The sequence below is a fragment of the Haliotis rufescens genome, unplaced genomic scaffold (genome assembly GCF_023055435.1).
Source record: "Haliotis rufescens isolate VD_foot unplaced genomic scaffold, xgHalRufe1.0.p SCAF_74, whole genome shotgun sequence".
NCBI classification, from domain to species: Eukaryota; Metazoa; Mollusca; class Gastropoda; order Lepetellida; family Haliotidae; genus Haliotis; species Haliotis rufescens.
The window spans coordinates 1740467-1760000 of NW_025964366.1; the positions used below are offsets into that span (position 1 = coordinate 1740467).

The following is a 19534-nucleotide window of genomic DNA, read 5'->3' on the forward strand; positions in this document are numbered from 1 at the left end:
ATTTCTCCGATTATCAGTTAATGGCCGGACCTATCGTCAAACATCTATTAAGCGTCATAGCTCTCAATAATTAACAACAAAAGCATTGTCGACAAAGATTGAAAGATAGGGAAAAGTATTTATTCAAGATTGCAGGACATTCATTCTTGATTACGTTCGATGGGAAACTGCTTCACCTGAAAGTAAAAGCATACGTTTAGTACGTTATCCGCCCGTACATCATCAGAACGTATCTGAGGACCACACTGGATGTGTGGTGGTATAATGGTACGCCTTCATTCTATCGACCACCGGTAAAACAGACTCGATTACTCACAAGCCACCGTGATAGGGCTGCATATTTGCTTATTACATGATTTAATGAACCATTTAATGGGGGAGGGGGAGGGGAGAATTATCCCATAATATGTTTCAAAATTGTATTATGCTTCAGACTGTTGACAAAAAAAACATTGTTGCAAGATGTTTGGGTTTTTAACAAAAAAAGTTCTTTAGCCTCAATTTTCATTGAGGACTGGTCAGTTCGTTATGTTTGCAACATCCCCAACAGGTATAGGAGTTGAGATAATGGATAATGGATACTGATTGCATAATGGTACATGCTCTGACCACTTTGTGCCATCGCATGTACCAGTACAATTTAGCCTTTCGAACCGACATGATGAGAATCAATGTTGCCCATATACCCTCTGGCGTGAATTGTGCATGTGTTCAATGCATCAATGCTTATTTAAATATAAATTGCTGCTTTGCCGGCATGTCATTTCAAAGGTAAGAAATATAAATTCAACAAGTTTATGGAAAAGTTCGTCGCGTTTATTTACAAAAAACAGTTTACTCAAAGTGTATGTCACATTCATATAACTTACATTTAGAAAGATGCGCTGGAAGAGCATTTGTTCGACCTCAGTTAACGTTGCCGTTACGAGTCGCCATTGCCATTGCCGTTACCGTTGTCTTTACCGTTGTCGTTGCCATTGCCGTTACCGTTCGGGTCATCAGCTTTGCCACCATTGTTCCCTTCGTTACATTCTCCATTGCCGTTGTCACCGTTGCCATTGCCGTTGCCGTTGTCACCGTTGCCATTGCCGTTGCCGTTCTCACCGTTGCCATTGCCGTTGCCGTTCTCACCTTTGCGTTTGCACTTCTTTTTACCAGGATCGCTTAGGGCGACAGCGCAAACACATGCCAAGACAAGGAGAAATACGGCGAACTTCATGTCTGCTGTTCAAATAGCTGTGAAGTAAGAAAGACTCTTCAATATCATTCATGTGCTGATAAAATCTTGTTAAGACTTGCCATCAAACCCCCACTACCTCTCATTGCCGTGATTTAATTGACAAACAAGTGGCAAACAACATGAACGACTCATATTTAAGACATCGTTTACATTTAATCACGTATAATTAGATTCCTTCATCCTGCATGCTAGTTTATGGCAGTAAGTGAGACTATGGCTTTTCGCCGCTTTTAGAAATATTCCAGCAATATCAATTCGGAGGACACCAGAAATAGGCTTCACATATTGTACCTATGTGGGGAATCAAACACAGGCCTTCGGCGTGACGAGCGTACGCTTTAACCACAAGACTACCCCACCGCCACTTATAACAGTAAACACAGACACCACTATTTGAAGTATCCCCGTATTCGCATCTCTCAGACACGAGTTCCAAAACACGGACCTGACAAATTCATAGATATCGACAATCTGGAATCATTGCATTGACTTCTTTTTTCTTGCTATGCGACATTTCGTTACTTTGCATGGGAAGACTAATTAAAGAAATTGAAATCCATAATGATATAAGTCAGCCTCAGTGAGGTGTCGCGTTCAAGCTTATTGCACTTATAAAGCGATGTGCATGCACGTGTGCGTGTGTGGAAGGGTGTGGTGTGCTTGTGATAATCCGGACTAATGCTGGTGTTATAGTTCTGGCCCACTGAGACACCATACTGCATTTTCAGATTGACTACCCAACTTAGTCACAGTATACTGACTCCGAGTTGACCACTGTCATTTTGTCCCCTGAATGTCGAGGGCCAGGCAGGTTAACTACAACTACCATCTTTTAACAAATACCATCTTTCATGGGTAAGACCCGCTCAAGGGATCGAACTACCGACCTTCCGATCTCCCACCGGACGCTCCATCCAGTAGACCACGGAGGATGCCAACTGTCAATACAGACAAGATTGGCTTATGGATAATTCGCAATTCGCTGTACTGAGCGAAGTCCCTTGGGCACATCAGAAACCTATGATTGTGGTTTTGAATACTATGTTTCTTGGTTTGTCAGCACCATACCCGTGCTCTTCGGTTTCACCAAAGTGCTAAACATCTGAGACCTGCATCACTTTCCTCCCACACTAAGACATGCGTTAAACCTAACTCACTCATTCACTCTCTAATCATCGCCAACTAACAGTGAGGGCAGCACGTGTTCGGCTGAGCATGTCCTGTTCAACTGACAACACTGTCAGTGCGTATGGTTAGCAAAACAAAGCAAGACTTACTAATGCTTTACTAAGATTTGCTAATGCTCAACTAAGATATATTAATGGTTTACGAAGATATACTAATGGTTGAACATGTTAAAACTGTACTTACAATTTCACTACAGATCAGATCGGACACAGTTGCGGGAGAAGTGCGGGATCCAAGGATGTCGAAACGCCCCCCTTTATACCTTTTCTTGGTTTTCCACGTGACTGGTTATGATGTATGGCGAGGTAGTTTTCCACAAATGTTTTTTACTTTGTCAATCCGTCATCTTCTAAAATAGGCCTCTCGTACCCTAGATAATTTCTGACAACCGGCAAGAAAATAATGCTAATTATATATTTGGTTTCATCCTGTTGTATTGTTTTTATCCACAAAGACGAGTACGACAGGGCACGTAGACACTCGCCACATTGCATGCAGGGCCGAAATTTCGACACTCACCACATTGCATGCAGAGCCAAATTTGTCGACACTCACCACATTACATGCAGGGCCGAAATGTCGACACTCACCACATTGAATGCAGGGCCGAAATGTCGACACTCACCACATTACATGCAGGGCCAAAATGTCGACACCCACCACATTGCATGCAGAGCCGAAATGTCGCCACTCGCCACATTACATGCAGGGCCGAAATGTCGACACTCACCACATTACATGCAGGGCCGAAATGTCGACACTCAAGACATTGCATGCAGTGCCAAAATGTCGACACTCAAGACATTGGATGCAGTGCCGAAATGTAGACACTCACCACATTGGATGCAGTGCCGAAATGTAGACGCTTACCACATTACATGCAGAGCCGAAATGTAGACACTCACCACATTGCATGCAGTGCCGAAATGTCGACACTCATCACATTGCATGCAGGCCCGAAATGTAGACACTCACAACATTGGATGCAGTGCCGAAATGTAGACGCTTACCACATTGCATGCAGAGCCGAAACGTAGACGCTCACCACATTGCAATCAGGGCCGAAATGTAGACGCTCACCACATTGCGTGCAGGGCCGAAATGTAGACGCTTACCACATTGCATGCAGAGCCGAAATGTAGACGCTCACCACATTGCAATCAGGGCCGAAATGTAGACGCTCACCACATTGCATGCAGGGCCGAAATGTAGACGCTCACCACATTGCATGCAGGGCCGAAATGTAGACGCTCACCACATTGCATGCAGTGCCGAAATGTCGACACTCACCACATTGCATGCACGCCCGAAATGTAGACACTCACAACATTGGATGCAGTGCCGAAATGTAGACGCTTACCACATTGCATGCAGAGCCGAAATGTAGACGCTCACCACATTGCAATCAGGGCCGAAATGTAGACGCTCACCACATTGCGTGCAGGGCCGAAATGTAGACGCTCACCACATTGCATGCAGGGCCGAAATGTAGACGCTCACCACATTGCATGCAGGGCCGAAATGTAGATGCTTACCACATTGCATGCAGTATACATAATTTTATGGATGCAGAAACACTTCTATCGTGAAACATAAATATTATCTTTTTGTGTTTGTGAATCACGCCATAAACAAGAGATCCGTGTTTTATAATGTTGGAGAACATATGCGACATAACAATACCATTAATCTTGTATATGATGTGTTATTGTTTTGTTAGAACAGTGGCACATACATTTAACATTTAAAGCTAGGTGAGGAGAAATGTGGTTACACGTCGCGTTTAATATCGTTGCAATTTCATGGCGTCATGCATGCCTGTGTGTATGTGTGTGTGTGTGTGTGTGTGTGTGTGTGTGTGTGTGTGTGTTAGTGTGTGTGTGTGTGTGTGTGTGTGTGTGTGTGTGTGTGTGTGTGTGTGTGTGTGTGTGTGTGTGTTTGTGTGTCTGTGTGTCTCTGTGTCTGTGTCTGTCTGTCTATGTGTCTGTGTGTGTGTGATCAATATAATAGTTAACATAAGCCATGGTACTTATAATGAGAGGGCACGAGTGACCATGCAGTAAAAGACGACGCAATTCGTTGTGAAGGGTTGAGCCAAGGGGCTCTACTGGCCTTATGTTCCTCGAGGGATGATACGTATGTTTTTCTGTATGTCGAGTACTATTTCAGCAGCACCTGCCTTTGGTGTCTTCATTCCACAACTTTTGACATGCAATCAAGCATGCTCTTTCTATGAATACAGCCTCATTCGGTTCTTGTTCGAAAGTTGTTTGATCAGGGTTACAACATTCAATGCCTCAGTACGGCCTTCAACACGTTTGACGACCAACATGTGGAGAAAATTTCCAAATATGATGCATGAGTGGCTATTGTGATGTTTGGTGCAATTCTATATTTTGGCGTGCACCATTACCGTGTGTGTTTTGGTGAACAATTGACATGCCTTTGCGTGTGTTAGTGACGGGTGTTCCCGGTGGGGCAGCATACGTTCTCCTTCACGTATAATCACTATTTGATAGATTCATAAGCCCATGTTAATGATATATTCGTACACGGCACTGCGATCTCTTTAGGCGGCAATGCTTGTCGTAAAAGGCGACAAACGGGATCGGGTGGTCAGGCTCGCTGGCTTGGTTGATACATGTCATCGATCCGAATTGCGTAGATCGATGCTCATGATGTCAATCACTTGATTGTCTGGTCCAGATTCGATTATTTTACAGACCGCCGTCATATAGCTGGAATATTGCTGAGTGCGGCGTTAAACAACAAACAAACAAACAAATATGATTAAGAAAGGGTTGTGAGAAACATGATCATAAACTGCCCTTTTAAGGCGCTTCAACAGACCCGCTCCTACCGTCACTCCACTAATCCAGTTGCGCTTATAAGTGTAAAGATTGATGTAACAAAACAATATCACCATCAACTTTTGCCCTGGATCTCTATATAAAGCTCCATAACACTCCGTACCAGGAGAGATGGATTGTAGGGTCTAGCAAATGTACCAACAAGTTCTTGTCGCAAAAGATTAACCCTAACTCTTAGAACAATCAAAGAAGGTCTTTTTGTTCCTGGAATCCTGGCAACGCACACAGATGAGTATAATATAGTCTATCGTTAAGCTACGATCATTTGGAGACGCTGTGCGACTTACCTGCCTGATCTCTAACACAGCTGGGGAATCGGCCAAACAACACCTTCCACACCTTGTCATCTGCACATTTCAATTCCTGAAACACATTATGGGTTACACATTAAACGATATGAAACCATTGCCTGAACGGACTCTGTGGTTCTAATTGATAACTGTCCCCGTCAAAATATAATAAACCCTCAATAGGAGTCACGTCAGATGAGGTGATGAATAATTGACTTGCATATGCATGCGTTTGTGATGGGTGCTCCCTTTATGTAGCGAACACATGGTATGTTGATTCATAAACACATCAGTATACTGTAATCGGAATTGCAGAGCAGCAGAGATTTGGCATGGTTATGAAAAGGGTTTTGATGCTTTTAATAATTCCAAAACAATTTCGTTCGTTCAACTGGATTCTGAAATTTCAGAAATTTCAGTCGAAACAAAAGCCAACCCACAGAAGAACAAACATGCCCGTTCTATAGTATTTACTTCTGATTAGATGCCATAGAAGTAGAGTCCACAACGTGAAGCCTCTTTTATTAGTCTCCCTTCGGAACTGCCGTTAAAGTTTTCGAAATAAAGAATACCGATAAGTTGTTCCGGATGCTTTCCTTGAAACGAGAATTCAAAAACTACCAAGTCAGCTGGCTGATTAGAACGTTCACCTGGCGTGACCTCCTGCAGAGAATTATTGCACTTAGCGTCGTGTGGTATGACGCAACTGGGGATCGAACCACCGACTTTCCGCTTATGGAACCAAAAAAGACTTGGCATTAGATCGACCTCATTCAGTACAATACTTCATTCCAACAAAACAAACCAAGAGGACAACGTCAGTACTTGTGTCCAACCTTGCAAATGATGAAAAATGAAGTAATTAGAACGGCATTCAGAGTCACCTTGATTCTAAAATTACATTTCAATTTGCTAAAGAGAGAAGCTACCATTCTACTCACAGCACAGGTGTATTCTGGTCGACGTGGGCACGTACAGTTAGACGGGGCGTTGCCAAACCGACACCCCATCAGGCATCGGAAGGGTCGGAATATACGGCCAAAACCACGAAATGGGCGGGGACCTGCCAAAAGCCAATGCACTGCAAAAAACATCCATATATACAAGCTTGTATATGCTTTGGAAAGATGATATATCCAAAGCATATACAAGTTTGGAATGATGCGATATACAAAAATATACAAGTTTGTGTATATGACATATACAAAAATATACAAGTTTGTATATATGATGTATCCAAAATTGTTTTTCTTTTATATATCAGTAAAGGTAGATAATTGTTATGTATTCGTGTATAATTATTGTATATGTGCAAAATGAAGAGTTTTAAGTTGAGCACTGTGTTGCTTTGTAAATGTTGGTAAAGGGGGATATTGCTTGGTATTGTTCTATAATTGTTTTGTATGTGCAAAAAGCCAATCAAAATTATTAGCAAGTTACAAATAAAACTGATATAGTGGCGTATAACATTATTTGAATGTTTAATTAGTACTCATCACTGTTACCGGGAGTCCTTTCTCTCCTTGCAATGATATTGACGGGTAAGCGATTGAGGCGTCTGGTACTTTTCCTGGCGCGGTGCTTATAAGTAATTATGACATGGTTTATATTTATATTGTTTAGGATGTTTCAAAATTAAACATATATATTTCTTTTGAGTGATTCAGTGATTGTTGTTTAACGCCGCATCAACAATCGTCTAGATATTCGAGTCGATTGTTCCCGTGAATAATGGCTCACATTTAACCGTCCCGTTATTTTGCAGATTGTTCTCTTCATTGGTGAAATGGCACACACCTAAATCCTTCACTTTCCCCAACATTGTTCAATATGTATGCAAACTGATCAACCTGTCTTTATGATATTTGATAAGAACGTGATTTTATGGAATGTGTCAAGGCTACCATAGTGCCTTATTAAGACGCGTTTGCGAGCATGTGCACGTGCATGTATATTTGTATACGCGAGGTGCTCATGTATATTTGTATATGCGAGGTACTCGTGTGATATATTCTACTATAATCAATGGGGTATGGGAGGGGAAGGGGGAATGGGGGGATCTGTACAAGATGTTAATGTATTCATACTTCTCACGATCTCCAGATAAGCTGCGTAAAATACGCAAACTGCATTTGTAAATCACCATAAACCTTTTGAGTTGCTTGCGTACACAAATTATATAATCCAATATGCGTAAGAACCTAATGTAGCTTTTCAGCTCGCGCACGCAGATGATTTTACATATCTTTTCTTACTGACTGAATGCAGGCATCGTGTACACAAGAATTCCACTGTAGCGAATAATGCACAACTGTGCAACATCTTGCTTATTGTAACTTGTATCACTGTAACGAAGTTATGTAACACATCAACACATGTTGAGTAGAAGTTAAAAACTAAAACAGTATACAAGTACAAATATTTTGAACAAGGTCCACTCATAGGTTTGCAATTAAGGATTGACTGTGTAATTTTTTCGGTTCATTAAGGTATGAATCGAAAAACCGATGTAGCGGTTTCTTACAAAAGTTTCCACATCGGTTTTTCGATTCATACCTCAACAAACCGGAAAGAAATACACAGTCAATGCTTATAAATAAATTCGACAACGTAAAACATGTTTTATCTACAATAGTTATACCAAAAACAGTTGTATATATCAAAACAGACAAAAATGACGAGATTGAAAAACATTCCAGGTGTATGAATACATACAGTATATGCCCCAAACAACGATGGAACATTGTTCAGCGACATTTGGGTAAGCGATTTATGCCGCACTGAGAATATGGGTAAGCTAGGGTGCACCGACATCGGCAAATCGACAGATTTGGCTTTGGAAGCAAAATAATGTAGGCAAATTTCTCTCACACTGGTAGAATATACCTAGTGCCAGGCAACTGAACGACCCAACGCTATTGTGATGAAACCCCTCAGCCGCATGTTGTTTCCATCAAGTTATCCTTCAACACGACAATGCTAGACTGCATACAACATGTGTAACTTCTATGAAATCAAAGGGCAGGAGAAGTATTCTCATCATTCAGGAAATAAAACATGAAAGAGAAAGAGTTTGAAAGAAAAACAGCTGTTCCCCATAGTACATAGTGCTTTTTGAAGACATCTACTTGTACTTTAGGGAACAAAAAAACTGTACTTACCGCAAGCTCCCACTTTGATCTTGTCACTTCCGACAACGAATCGTAAAAGAGAAATCCTGTATATAAACGGACATACATATTATTTTAACAGACGCGTTGTACATGAATAGCGAGTGAGTTAGCATGGTTTTACGCCGCTTTTAGCAACATTCCAGCAATATCACGGCAAGGAACACCAGAGATGGGCTTCACACATTGTACCCATGTCGGGAATCGAAACCGGGTTTTCGGCGTGACGAGCGATCGCTTTAACCACTAGGCTACCCGACCGCCCCACATAAATACAAAAGAAGGCGTCAAAATCGTTATATTTACAACCTCGATCAACTTCTATTCCCTCTTATCAGAAAATATTCCATACATATATCTTACATAAGGCACAAAACGTGGATTGATCATTTATTGTTAACAAATAGTAATAACCAAGCAATGATTATTTTCGACGTTTTTCCATAGGGCTTGGGGGCAGAATAGGTACCAGATTTGGGCACAACATCATTGTTGCCCTACTAACTAGTTTATATCAACTAACCGTAACATTTAATGCTATTTGGTTGATATCTAATATACATGTGCACTTGCTGCACATGATTTGGTGATTATAAGTGTGACTGATACCTTACATAACATGTTATTTGAACTACAGCCCTATCATGTTAGTGAGCACATATTGGTGGCAAAAATTCACATACACGACTACAATTACATTGTAGAGTAGTAGTAGTTAGTGAGCTAAAGTTTCATTTCATTCCTTTTATATTAATGTGTATTCATAGCAAACAGACAGGCACTATATTATTATATTATATTTTATTACGTAAGTATAAAAGGGCTCATCAGCTCAGTGAGCAACAACGTCTATTAGATAAGTACTATGACAGTGACTCGCGCAGCTTTTGGAAAGCAGTAGGCAAGATTGGTATCAGTAATGCCCGAGGGTATGATGTCCCCTGTGAGGTGAAACATGACAGTGGTATATCTACAGATAGAGGTGTAGTTTTGAATACATGGAAAGATGAATATAGTTCTCTATTCATTGAGAGTACATCTCCTAGTTTTAATGATGGTCACTTCCATAAGATTTGTGATGAGTTGGCAAATAATCAGGTGAGAGTGGACTGCCAGTTTGATACCCGTGACCTAGATTCACCGATTACAGTGTCGGAAGTTGTTCGTGCAGTTGCACGAGCAAAACGCGCGAAAGCAGTTGGTTTTGACCTACTCCCGGCTGAGGCCCTAAAGAACGATACTTGCATCGATATCTAGTATGTTTTCCTATTGCTTTGATAATAAGGTATGCCCCGACTCGTGGCGAACAAGTTTGATTAACCCAATTAAAAAAAAGTGACACCGATCCCCGCGACCAGTTGGGCTACCGGGGTATTGCTCTCCTGTCATTGCCTTGTAAGATTTATTCTGATATATTAAATTGTCGTTTTAGTAATTGGCTAGAGGTAAATAACATACTGGTAGATGAACAAAACGGATTCCGCTCAAAGAGAAATACACAAGAGTACATTTACAGCTTATTTTCAGTGATAAATAACAGGAAACTATCAAAACAATCGTCATCCGTGTGTTACATTGATGCTATGAAAGCTTTGATAAAATTAATCGTAAATGTCTATGGTATAAACTTATGAAAATTGGTGTTAACGGTAATTTTCTTCAAGCAGGCCAGGCAATCTATGACGATACTTGGTCATGTGTTAGAATAAATGATCACCACACAGACCGCTTTCCAGTATACTCAGGTGTGCGTCAAGGGTGTGTTATATCACCAACTTTGTTCTCTGTATTTATCAATGATTTGGTTGTTGAAATTGATAGCTTACACTGTGGTATCCACCTGGACACTGACATGCTGAGTATCCTAATGTATGCTGACGATGTTGCCCTCGTAGCACCTGACGAGCACTCTTTACAGCGGATGTTAGATTGTGTAGCAAACTGGTGCGCACGTTGGCGCTTACTTGTCAACATCAAGAAAACTAAAGTTGTGCACTATCGTCCCAGTTACATTAAAATGTCCGATTTTGTTTTTACATTTGGGTCTGATCAGGTTGAAAGTACTCACGCTTATAAATACCTAGGTGTTTGGTTACAGGAACATCTTGATTTGAACTTTACAGTTAAAGAAATAGCTAAATCTGCAAATAGGGCACTTGGTGTTATAATTTGTAAATTCGAAGCAGCTGGTGGTTTAGCTTATAACATTTTTATAACTTTGTACAATAACTTGGTCCAGCCTATCTTATCCCATGGATCGGCAATTTGGGGAACTAAGGAATTTAGCTGTATAAATGCTGTCCCAAACCGAGCGTGTAGACTCCAAATTTGGCTGTCCGTGATAAAAGTGGCTGGACATCCTCATTTACAAAAAATTGAAATTCTTCGGTTTTGGCGCAGTTTGCATGCTGCAGATCAATCCCGAATGCTGAGTTTTATTTGCAGATGGTCAGTAAAATTCCGTAGATCCTGGAATAATACAGTTTTCAACTACTTTCTCAGTTTACATTTACCAATTTATGATCTAAATAATATTTCTACTGAAAAGTTTAACTTGTCTAAAGTATGTCTGTTATCCTTAGACTATTCTGATTGGTTACGTGGGCTCTGGGACGATACGGGCCAGGTAAATGGTAATACCTTACGTACATACAGATTGTTTAAAGATTCTTTATCAGTAGAACCCTATGTCAGTTTATTGATGAACAGATGTCAGCGCAGTATATTAAGTAAGTTTCACTGCGGCTCACTGCCCTAAAACACCGCTTATTGAACGTATGTGTAAATTCTGTAATTGCAATGCTGTTGGGGATCTTTTTTGTTCTCTCTATACAGATTTACGCTATGATTTATGGAATTTAGCTTCTCAATCAACTCCAAACTTTATAGAGATGTCCGCTGCCGTTCAGACCGTGTTTTTTTATGCGGAACATTAGGGTGGCTAGACCCGTAGCCGCGCTTCTTCATCACATGTATCAGCGAAGACAACTGTGTCTTTCGTCTCTACTTAGTTCAATGTATTTTATTTCTTAGTATCAGAATGCTCTCCTTTTGACCTTGCACTGGTAATAACTCATTTTTATGTATATATATGTACTGTGATATTTCTCATTTTTACTCATATGTATGTGACGTCCTGTGTGTATCGTAGGCCATAATGACCGGACACTATACACACTATTTGTGTATTTTTATTGTCATTGTTGTACAGTGTGTGAGACGTAAATAAAATTTTCTTCTTCTTCTTCTTCTTTTTCTTCTTCTTCTTCTTCATAAAATTTCATATACATTTCAACAGTACATTCACTTTACAGAAGCATATATTTCATAAAATTTCATATATTTCATATTGATAGATTACGTATTGCATAAATAAATATACATTTCAATTCACTTTACAGCAGAAATATGCAGTTCACAATCCAACATATTCAGCCACAGCGTCAGCATATTCAATTGGTGTGAGTCTGCCAGTCAACAAGTTGTCCTTCTCTGTCAGGATGTTGTCGTCTAATTAGAGATATTTCCTTCTCTTTGGTGGCAGTCGTCCTCCGGCATGAATTTGCATCAATAATGTCTCTGAAAGTGATTGTTCATTCTTGTCAATAAATTTAAAGATGTTTGGATGACTTGGGACCGATTTCTTCAGCCTGGAGTGCCAGCCTTCTAAGTGATTGGTTGTCCTGGAACCCAGGGTCCCAAAATGGTTCCACACGTCTCTCCTGTCGCCGGACAGTCCTCCCAGCAGCAACGCCAATGTATGGTGGTGTTTCTTCTGTCCTTAATTCGGAATCTGTGTCCATTGAAAACTAAGTTCTGTCCACCTTGGGAGATAGCAACAAATCGAACATTAACTTGAGCATTAGCCATTTTGTTATGGCAGTATGACTTACTTACTTACTTACTTACTTACTTTGGAGATTTAACGTGCGCTTTCCGACTGATGCGTATTTCGCACACGGGCCTGGCCAGGCCATTTAATGTGTTTCCGAAAGGGGCGAAGGTGGTCTGTGCAACCCAAGAGGGGGGTTTTAGGGGTTGCTTATATAGAATTTGGGAATTTTGAGATTTGGAATAGATGCCGATGGGATTGGGGAGGAGAACTAAGGGAGCTGGGTATGGTGGATGTTTGTTTGTTTATGTGATTTTGATTTGGTGAGTTATTTTGTTTTTAGATGCGTTTTATTAGTTCCGTTTTGATTAAGAATACGCCTAAGGCCTTGAAGTTTTCTAGTTTATTTTGTGGGTTTAGTATTGCTTCTAGAGTTAGAGCCTTGTTTAGATTGAGGGTGGTTTGTAATGCGGTTCGATGTGTTAGGTAGTGTGTGCAGTGGATGAGTGCGTGTTCTGGGGTTTCTGGTTGTTTGCAGTGTGGGCAGTTACCTGTAGTGTGTTTTTTAAATTTTTTTAGGTGGTTATTTAGGTTGGTGTGTCCTGTTTGGAGTTTAGTGATTACTCTGTCGATTTTTTTGGATGGATGGAGAATTTTTGGTTTGGTTAGTGGTTTGCTGAGCACTTTTTTGATTTGGCTATTTGAGTTTAGATATAGGTTATGCCATTTTTTGGTGATTTTTTGCTTGTTTACACTTTTAATTTCTGATTTTGAGATGGGTAAGTTTAAGCTTATTTCTGGGATTTTGAGGGATAGTTTAGCTGCTTTATCGGCGTTTTCATTACCGTATATTCCTACGTGGGCGGGTATCCACAAGAAGGTTATTTGTTTGCCTGCCTTAGTTAGGTCGTTGGAGCTTTTAAGTATTTGATTTATTAATTTAGGTCGGTTTTTGGTATTTTTGTTTTGGAGGGCTTGCAGTCCACTTAGGGAGTCGGTAAGTATTAGGATTTTTTTGTGGTTTTTGGATTCTTGATTATGGAGGGCTGAGGCCATGCCCATTAGTTCTGCCGTGAATATTGATTGGTTGTTTGGGAGTCGGAAGGATTGTGTGGTTTTAGTTGGTTGTGTGGTATGGACTCCGAAACCTGGACACTGACATGCTGAGTATCCTAATGTATGCTGACGATGTTGCCCTCGTAGCACCTGACGAGCACTCTTTACAGCGGATGTTAGATTGTGTAGCAAACTGGTGCGCACGTTGGCGCTTACTTGTCAACATCAAGAAAACTAAAGTTGTGCACTATCGTCCCAGTTACATTAAAATGTCCGATTTTGTTTTTACATTTGGGTCTGATCAGGTTGAAAGTACTCACGCTTATAAATACCTAGGTGTTTGGTTACAGGAACATCTTGATTTGAACTTTACAGTTAAAGAAATAGCTAAATCTGCAAATAGGGCACTTGGTGTTATAATTTGTAAATTCGAAGCAGCTGGTGGTTTAGCTTATAACATTTTTATAACTTTGTACAATAACTTGGTCCAGCCTATCTTATCCCATGGATCGGCAATTTGGGGAACTAAGGAATTTAGCTGTATAAATGCTGTCCCAAACCGAGCGTGTAGACTCCAAATTTGGCTGTCCGTGATAAAAGTGGCTGGACATCCTCATTTACAAAAAATTGAAATTCTTCAGTTTTGGCGCAGTTTGCATGCTGCAGATCAATCCCGAATGCTGAGTTTTATTTGCAGATGGTCAGTAAAATTCCGTAGATCCTGGAATAATACAGTTTTCAACTACTTTCTCAGTTTACATTTACCAATTTATGATCTAAATAATATTTCTACTGAAAAGTTTAACTTTTCTAAAGTATGTCTGTTATCCTTAGACTATTCTGATTGGTTACGTGGGCTCTGGGACGATACGGGCCAGGTAAATGGTAATACCTTACGTACATACAGATTGTTTAAAGATTCTTTATCAGTAGAACCCTATGTCAGTTTATTGATGAACAGATGTCAGCGCAGTATATTAAGTAAGTTTCACTGCGGCTCACTGCCCTAAAACACCGCTTATTGAACGTATGTGTAAATTCTGTAATTGCAATGCTGTTGGGGATCTTTTTTGTTCTCTCTATACAGATTTACGCTATGATTTATGGAATTTAGCTTCTCAATCAACTCCAAACTTTATAGAGATGTCCGCTGCCGTTCAGACCGTGTTTTTTTATGCGGAACATTAGGGTGGCTAGACCCGTAGCCGCGCTTCTTCATCACATGTATCAGCGAAGACAACTGTGTCTTTCGTCTCTACTTAGTTCAATGTATTTTATTTCTTAGTATCAGAATGCTCTCCTTTTGACCTTGCACTGGTAATAACTCATTTTTATGTATATATATGTACTGTGATATTTCTCATTTTTACTCATATGTATGTGACGTCCTGTGTGTATCGTAGGCCATAATGACCGGACACTATACACACTATTTGTGTATTTTTATTGTCATTGTTGTACAGTGTGTGAGACGTAAATAAAATTTTCTTCTTCTTCTTCTTCTTTTTCTTCTTCTTCTTCTTCATAAAATTTCATATACATTTCAACAGTACATTCACTTTACAGAAGCATATATTTCATAAAATTTCATATATTTCATATTGATAGCTTACGTATTGCATAAATAAATATACATTTCAATTCACTTTACAGCAGAAATATGCAGTTCACAATCCAACATATTCAGCCACAGCGTCAGCATATTCAATTGGTGTGAGTCTGCCAGTCAACAAGTTGTCCTTCTCTGTCAGGATGTTGTCGTCTAATTAGAGATATTTCCTTCTCTTTGGTGGCAGTCGTCCTCCGGCATGAATTTGCATCAATAATGTCTCTGAAAGTGATTGTTCATTCTTGTCAATAAATTTAAAGATGTTTGGATGACTTGGGACCGATTTCTTCAGCCTGGAGTGCCAGCCTTCTAAGTGATTGGTTGTCCTGGAACCCAGGGTCCCAAAATGGTTCCACACGTCTCTCCTGTCGCCGGACAGTCCTCCCAGCAGCAACGCCAATGTATGGTGGTGTTTCTTCTGTCCTTAATTCGGAATCTGTGTCCATTGAAAACTAAGTTCTGTCCACCTTGGGAGATAGCAACAAATCGAACATTAACTTGAGCATTAGCCATTTTGTTATGGCAGTATGACTTACTTACTTACTTACTTACTTACTTTGGAGATTTAACGTGCGCTTTCCGACTGATGCGTATTTCGCACACGGGCCTGGCCAGGCCATTTAATGTGTTTCCGAAAGGGGCGAAGGTGGTCTGTGCAACCCAAGAGGGGGGTTTTAGGGGTTGCTTATATAGAATTTGGGAATTTTGAGATTTGGAATAGATGCCGATGGGATTGGGGAGGAGAACTAAGGGAGCTGGGTATGGTGGATGTTTGTTTGTTTATGTGATTTTGATTTGGTGAGTTATTGTGTTTTTAGATGCGTTTTATTAGTTCCGTTTTGATTAAGAATACGCCTAAGGCCTTGAAGTTTTCTAGTTTATTTTGTGGGTTTAGTATTGCTTCTAGAGTTAGAGCCTTGTTTAGATTGAGGGTGGTTTGTAATGCGGTTCGATGTGTTAGGTAGTGTGTGCAGTGGATGAGTGCGTGTTCTGGGGTTTCTGGTTGTTTGCAGTGTGGGCAGTTACCTGTAGTGTGTTTTTTAAATTTTTTTAGGTGGTTATTTAGGTTGGTGTGTCCTGTTTGGAGTTTAGTGATTACTCTGTCGATTTTTTTTATGGATGGAGAATTTTTGGTTTGGTTAGTGGTTTGCTGAGCACTTTTTTGATTTGGCTATTTGAGTTTAGATATAGGTTATGCCATTTTTTGGTGATTTTTTGCTTGTTTACACTTTTAATTTCTGATTTTGAGATGGGTAAGTTTAAGCTTATTTCTGGGATTTTGAGGGATAGTTTAGCTGCTTTATCGGCGTTTTCATTACCGTATATTCCTACGTGGGCGGGTATCCACAAGAAGGTTATTTGTTTGCCTGCCTTAGTTAGGTCGTTGGAGCTTTTAAGTATTTGATTTATTAATTTAGGTCGGTTTTTGGTATTTTTGTTTTGGAGGGCTTGCAGTCCACTTAGGGAGTCGGTAAGTATTAGGATTTTTTTGTGGTTTTTGGATTCTTGATTATGGAGGGCTGAGGCCATGCCCATTAGTTCTGCCGTGAATATTGATTGGTTGTTTGGGAGTCGGAAGGATTGTGTGGTTTTAGTTGGTTGTGTGGTATGGACTCCGAAACCTGTGTGTTTGGAGGTCGGATCTGAGGATCCGTCCGTGTAAATGTGACACCAATTTGGCCAATTTTCGTGTATGTATGCTAGTGTGGTAGTTTTAGCTATGTTTGGGTCGGTTTGTTTATTTATTTGGCTAGCTAGTGTTGTGTCTATTTTGGGTATTTTAAGTTTAGGGGTGAAGATATTTGATTGTTTGCAGTTTTGTTTAAGATTTTTAATTTGGTGTTCATTTAGGTAGTTTGTTATTCTTTGGGATATTGGGGTAAGTAAGGGGTGTTTACGAGCTAGAGCTTGGTTTTTGGGGCTGATGTTTTGGTTTATTAAGTTTTGGATGAGAGGGTTTGATTGGGACGCGGCCCAGAAATTTAAGCTTAGCTGTTCCCTGCGTAGACTTAGTGGCATTTCTCCTGTTAAGGCCTGAAGTGAGGTGCAGGAGGTGCCATGTTGGGTGCGTGTAATTAGTTTGAGAGCCTGATATTGTATTGAGTCAAGTTTTTTAGATAGAGAGTTGTTTAGGGTGTTGTATATGGCGCAGCCGTAGTCTAGGCAGTATGACTTGCAAAATGCTATTTTATACACTTCCAAGATTGACACCAATCACTCATATATAATTTTAATTATCCCTATGCATTTAATCATGTACATGAGAAAACTGTTCACCTATTATCATCAAATAATGTACATGAGAAAACTGTTCACCTATTATCATCAAATAACAGTTAGACACTGAACAGAGTTCACCCTCAGAAAAGGGTTCACTTTAATGACACAGACTATACCAAGTGATTAAGTGATCTGTGTCTCTTACTCCCCTACAATCCACTATAACAACATTTGGGGTGAGGGCACAGCACACACTACCTAACACATCGAACCGCATTACAAACCACCCTCAATCTAAACAAGACTCTCACACTAGAAGCAATACTAAACCCACAAAATAAACTAGAAAACTTCAAGGCCTTAGCCGTATTCTTAATCAAAACGGAACTGATAAAACGCATCTAAAAACACAATAATCTATCAAAATCACATAAACAAACAAACATCCTCCATACCCAGCTCCCTTATTCTCCTCCCCAACCCCATCGGCATCTATTCCAAATCTCAAAATTCCCAAATTCTATATAAGCAACCCCTAAAGCCCCCTCTTGGGTTGCACACACCACTTTCGCCCCTTTCGGAAACACATTAAATGGCCTGGCCAGGCCCGTGTGCGAAATACGCATCAGTCGGAAAGCGCACGTTAAATCTCCAAAGTAAGTAAGTAAGGCACAGTGAGGTTAAACCGTTTTCGTTTGCTGGTTAGCTTTTACAGGTCAAAAGCAAAGTTAATCGCATTACTTTCGTGACGCATTTTAGGCCTGTCATACAGTTCCTAAAACAAATATATCCAATACAGCCGATGCAGGTCAATCATATTTGGCAAGACTAGATTACTGCAGTTATATATTTTATTATTATAATTAAACAATTGTTTTTATTTTTGTAAACTATTTTCATTTCAGAAACTAGATGTTAGTCTAGCCAGCGGTCTAAACTCGCATTAATTTGGTTACACGTTTCATGATTTACAGTATTCGTGAAGAATATTTAACGATTAGCCACAATTAGAGCCTTTGGTAGGAGTAGAGGGAATGATAAGCATAGACTTGCTAAGTATTTTATGATATTCATGCTAGCTCAAAAGAAACTTTGATTTATGTTTGTAGTACACCCAAAAAAGAGGGATTACTATACACAAGAGAAGTATTAAGATGACATACAACTTATACATACTCACGTGTATAAACTACTATCAAACAGTGAGGATAACAGGTGTTTGCAAAAAGGTGAGCGTATCCTGCACCACCGGTGGAACAAACACATGCAAAAGCAAGTTAGTTGTTAAACCCGAAAAACACGGAAACGTATGGCACAAGTCAAAACAGAGAATTTCATCGGACATAACTCCATTTGCTACTTCTGTGGTAGTCACCAATCAACCCATTAATACTTCAAAAAATAGCTTTAACCCTTTTAAAGCTTTTGAGAAATTCACAAGTATTGGTATGGTCTGACAAAGCAAGAAGCACAAATGGGGCATGTTTCGGCCAATGATTAGAGATTTCTTGCAAGTCTAAGGGTCCAACAGGAGTTATTTCTGCAACATGCTATTTCAAAACCCAAAATTCAGAGTGATATTTATGAAAAAAAAATTGAAATAATAAAAATATAAATTCCTTCAAGGTGAAGGCTATCACTTGAAATCAAAATAACAAAGCAGATTTTAGTCAAAGACACGTCTCTTGGGGTAGAAGTTAATCTCTGTCACAATTCTATGGTATTTCTGGAAAGGAAAGTTAACTTACAAAGTTGTAATATACGTGAAAGGCACAATGCTGCTGATTAAGCACAAAGATATAAACGCTGACTGACTGCTCAGTAACATTCATGTAATATTAGTAATATTCAAATAAGTGTACTTGTTCTTGGTGTGTGTGTGACGTGGATACATATAAATAAGCAACCAATGTATAATGATCAGGGTCCATTGGTATCCCTTCAGCAAGTGCGAATCAGGTCCTAACACATCTGTTTTGTCATGTATCACGCGCTAACAGTCGAACCTCGCTTATCCGGACAATTGCTTTTTCTAAAATGTTGTCCGGATAAACGAGTT

At 39.9% G+C, this 19534-nt stretch overlaps 1 protein-coding gene and 1 long non-coding RNA gene across 2 annotated transcripts in view; both read right to left on the reverse strand.

Annotated features, from left to right (window-relative positions):
* Positions 1-98: 98 nt before the first annotated feature.
* Positions 99-19534, reverse strand: part of LOC124152440 (aspartate and glycine-rich protein-like) — a 27592-nt gene continuing 8156 nt past the window's right edge. Inside the window, exons 2-3 of the mRNA XM_048388602.1 lie at positions 870-1131; positions 99-176 (exon numbers count right to left, since the gene is read on the reverse strand). Coding sequence (XP_048244559.1) covers positions 923-1131 — 209 coding nt within the window. The 3' untranslated portion in view covers positions 99-176; positions 870-922. The remainder of the gene's footprint in view (positions 177-869; positions 1132-19534) is intronic.
* Positions 1142-2680, reverse strand: LOC125376761. Its single transcript, XR_007219244.1, has 3 exons — positions 2612-2680; positions 2128-2178; positions 1142-1236 (listed from the first exon to the last, which is right to left on the reverse strand). It is a non-coding gene; the product is annotated as an uncharacterized LOC125376761 (long non-coding RNA).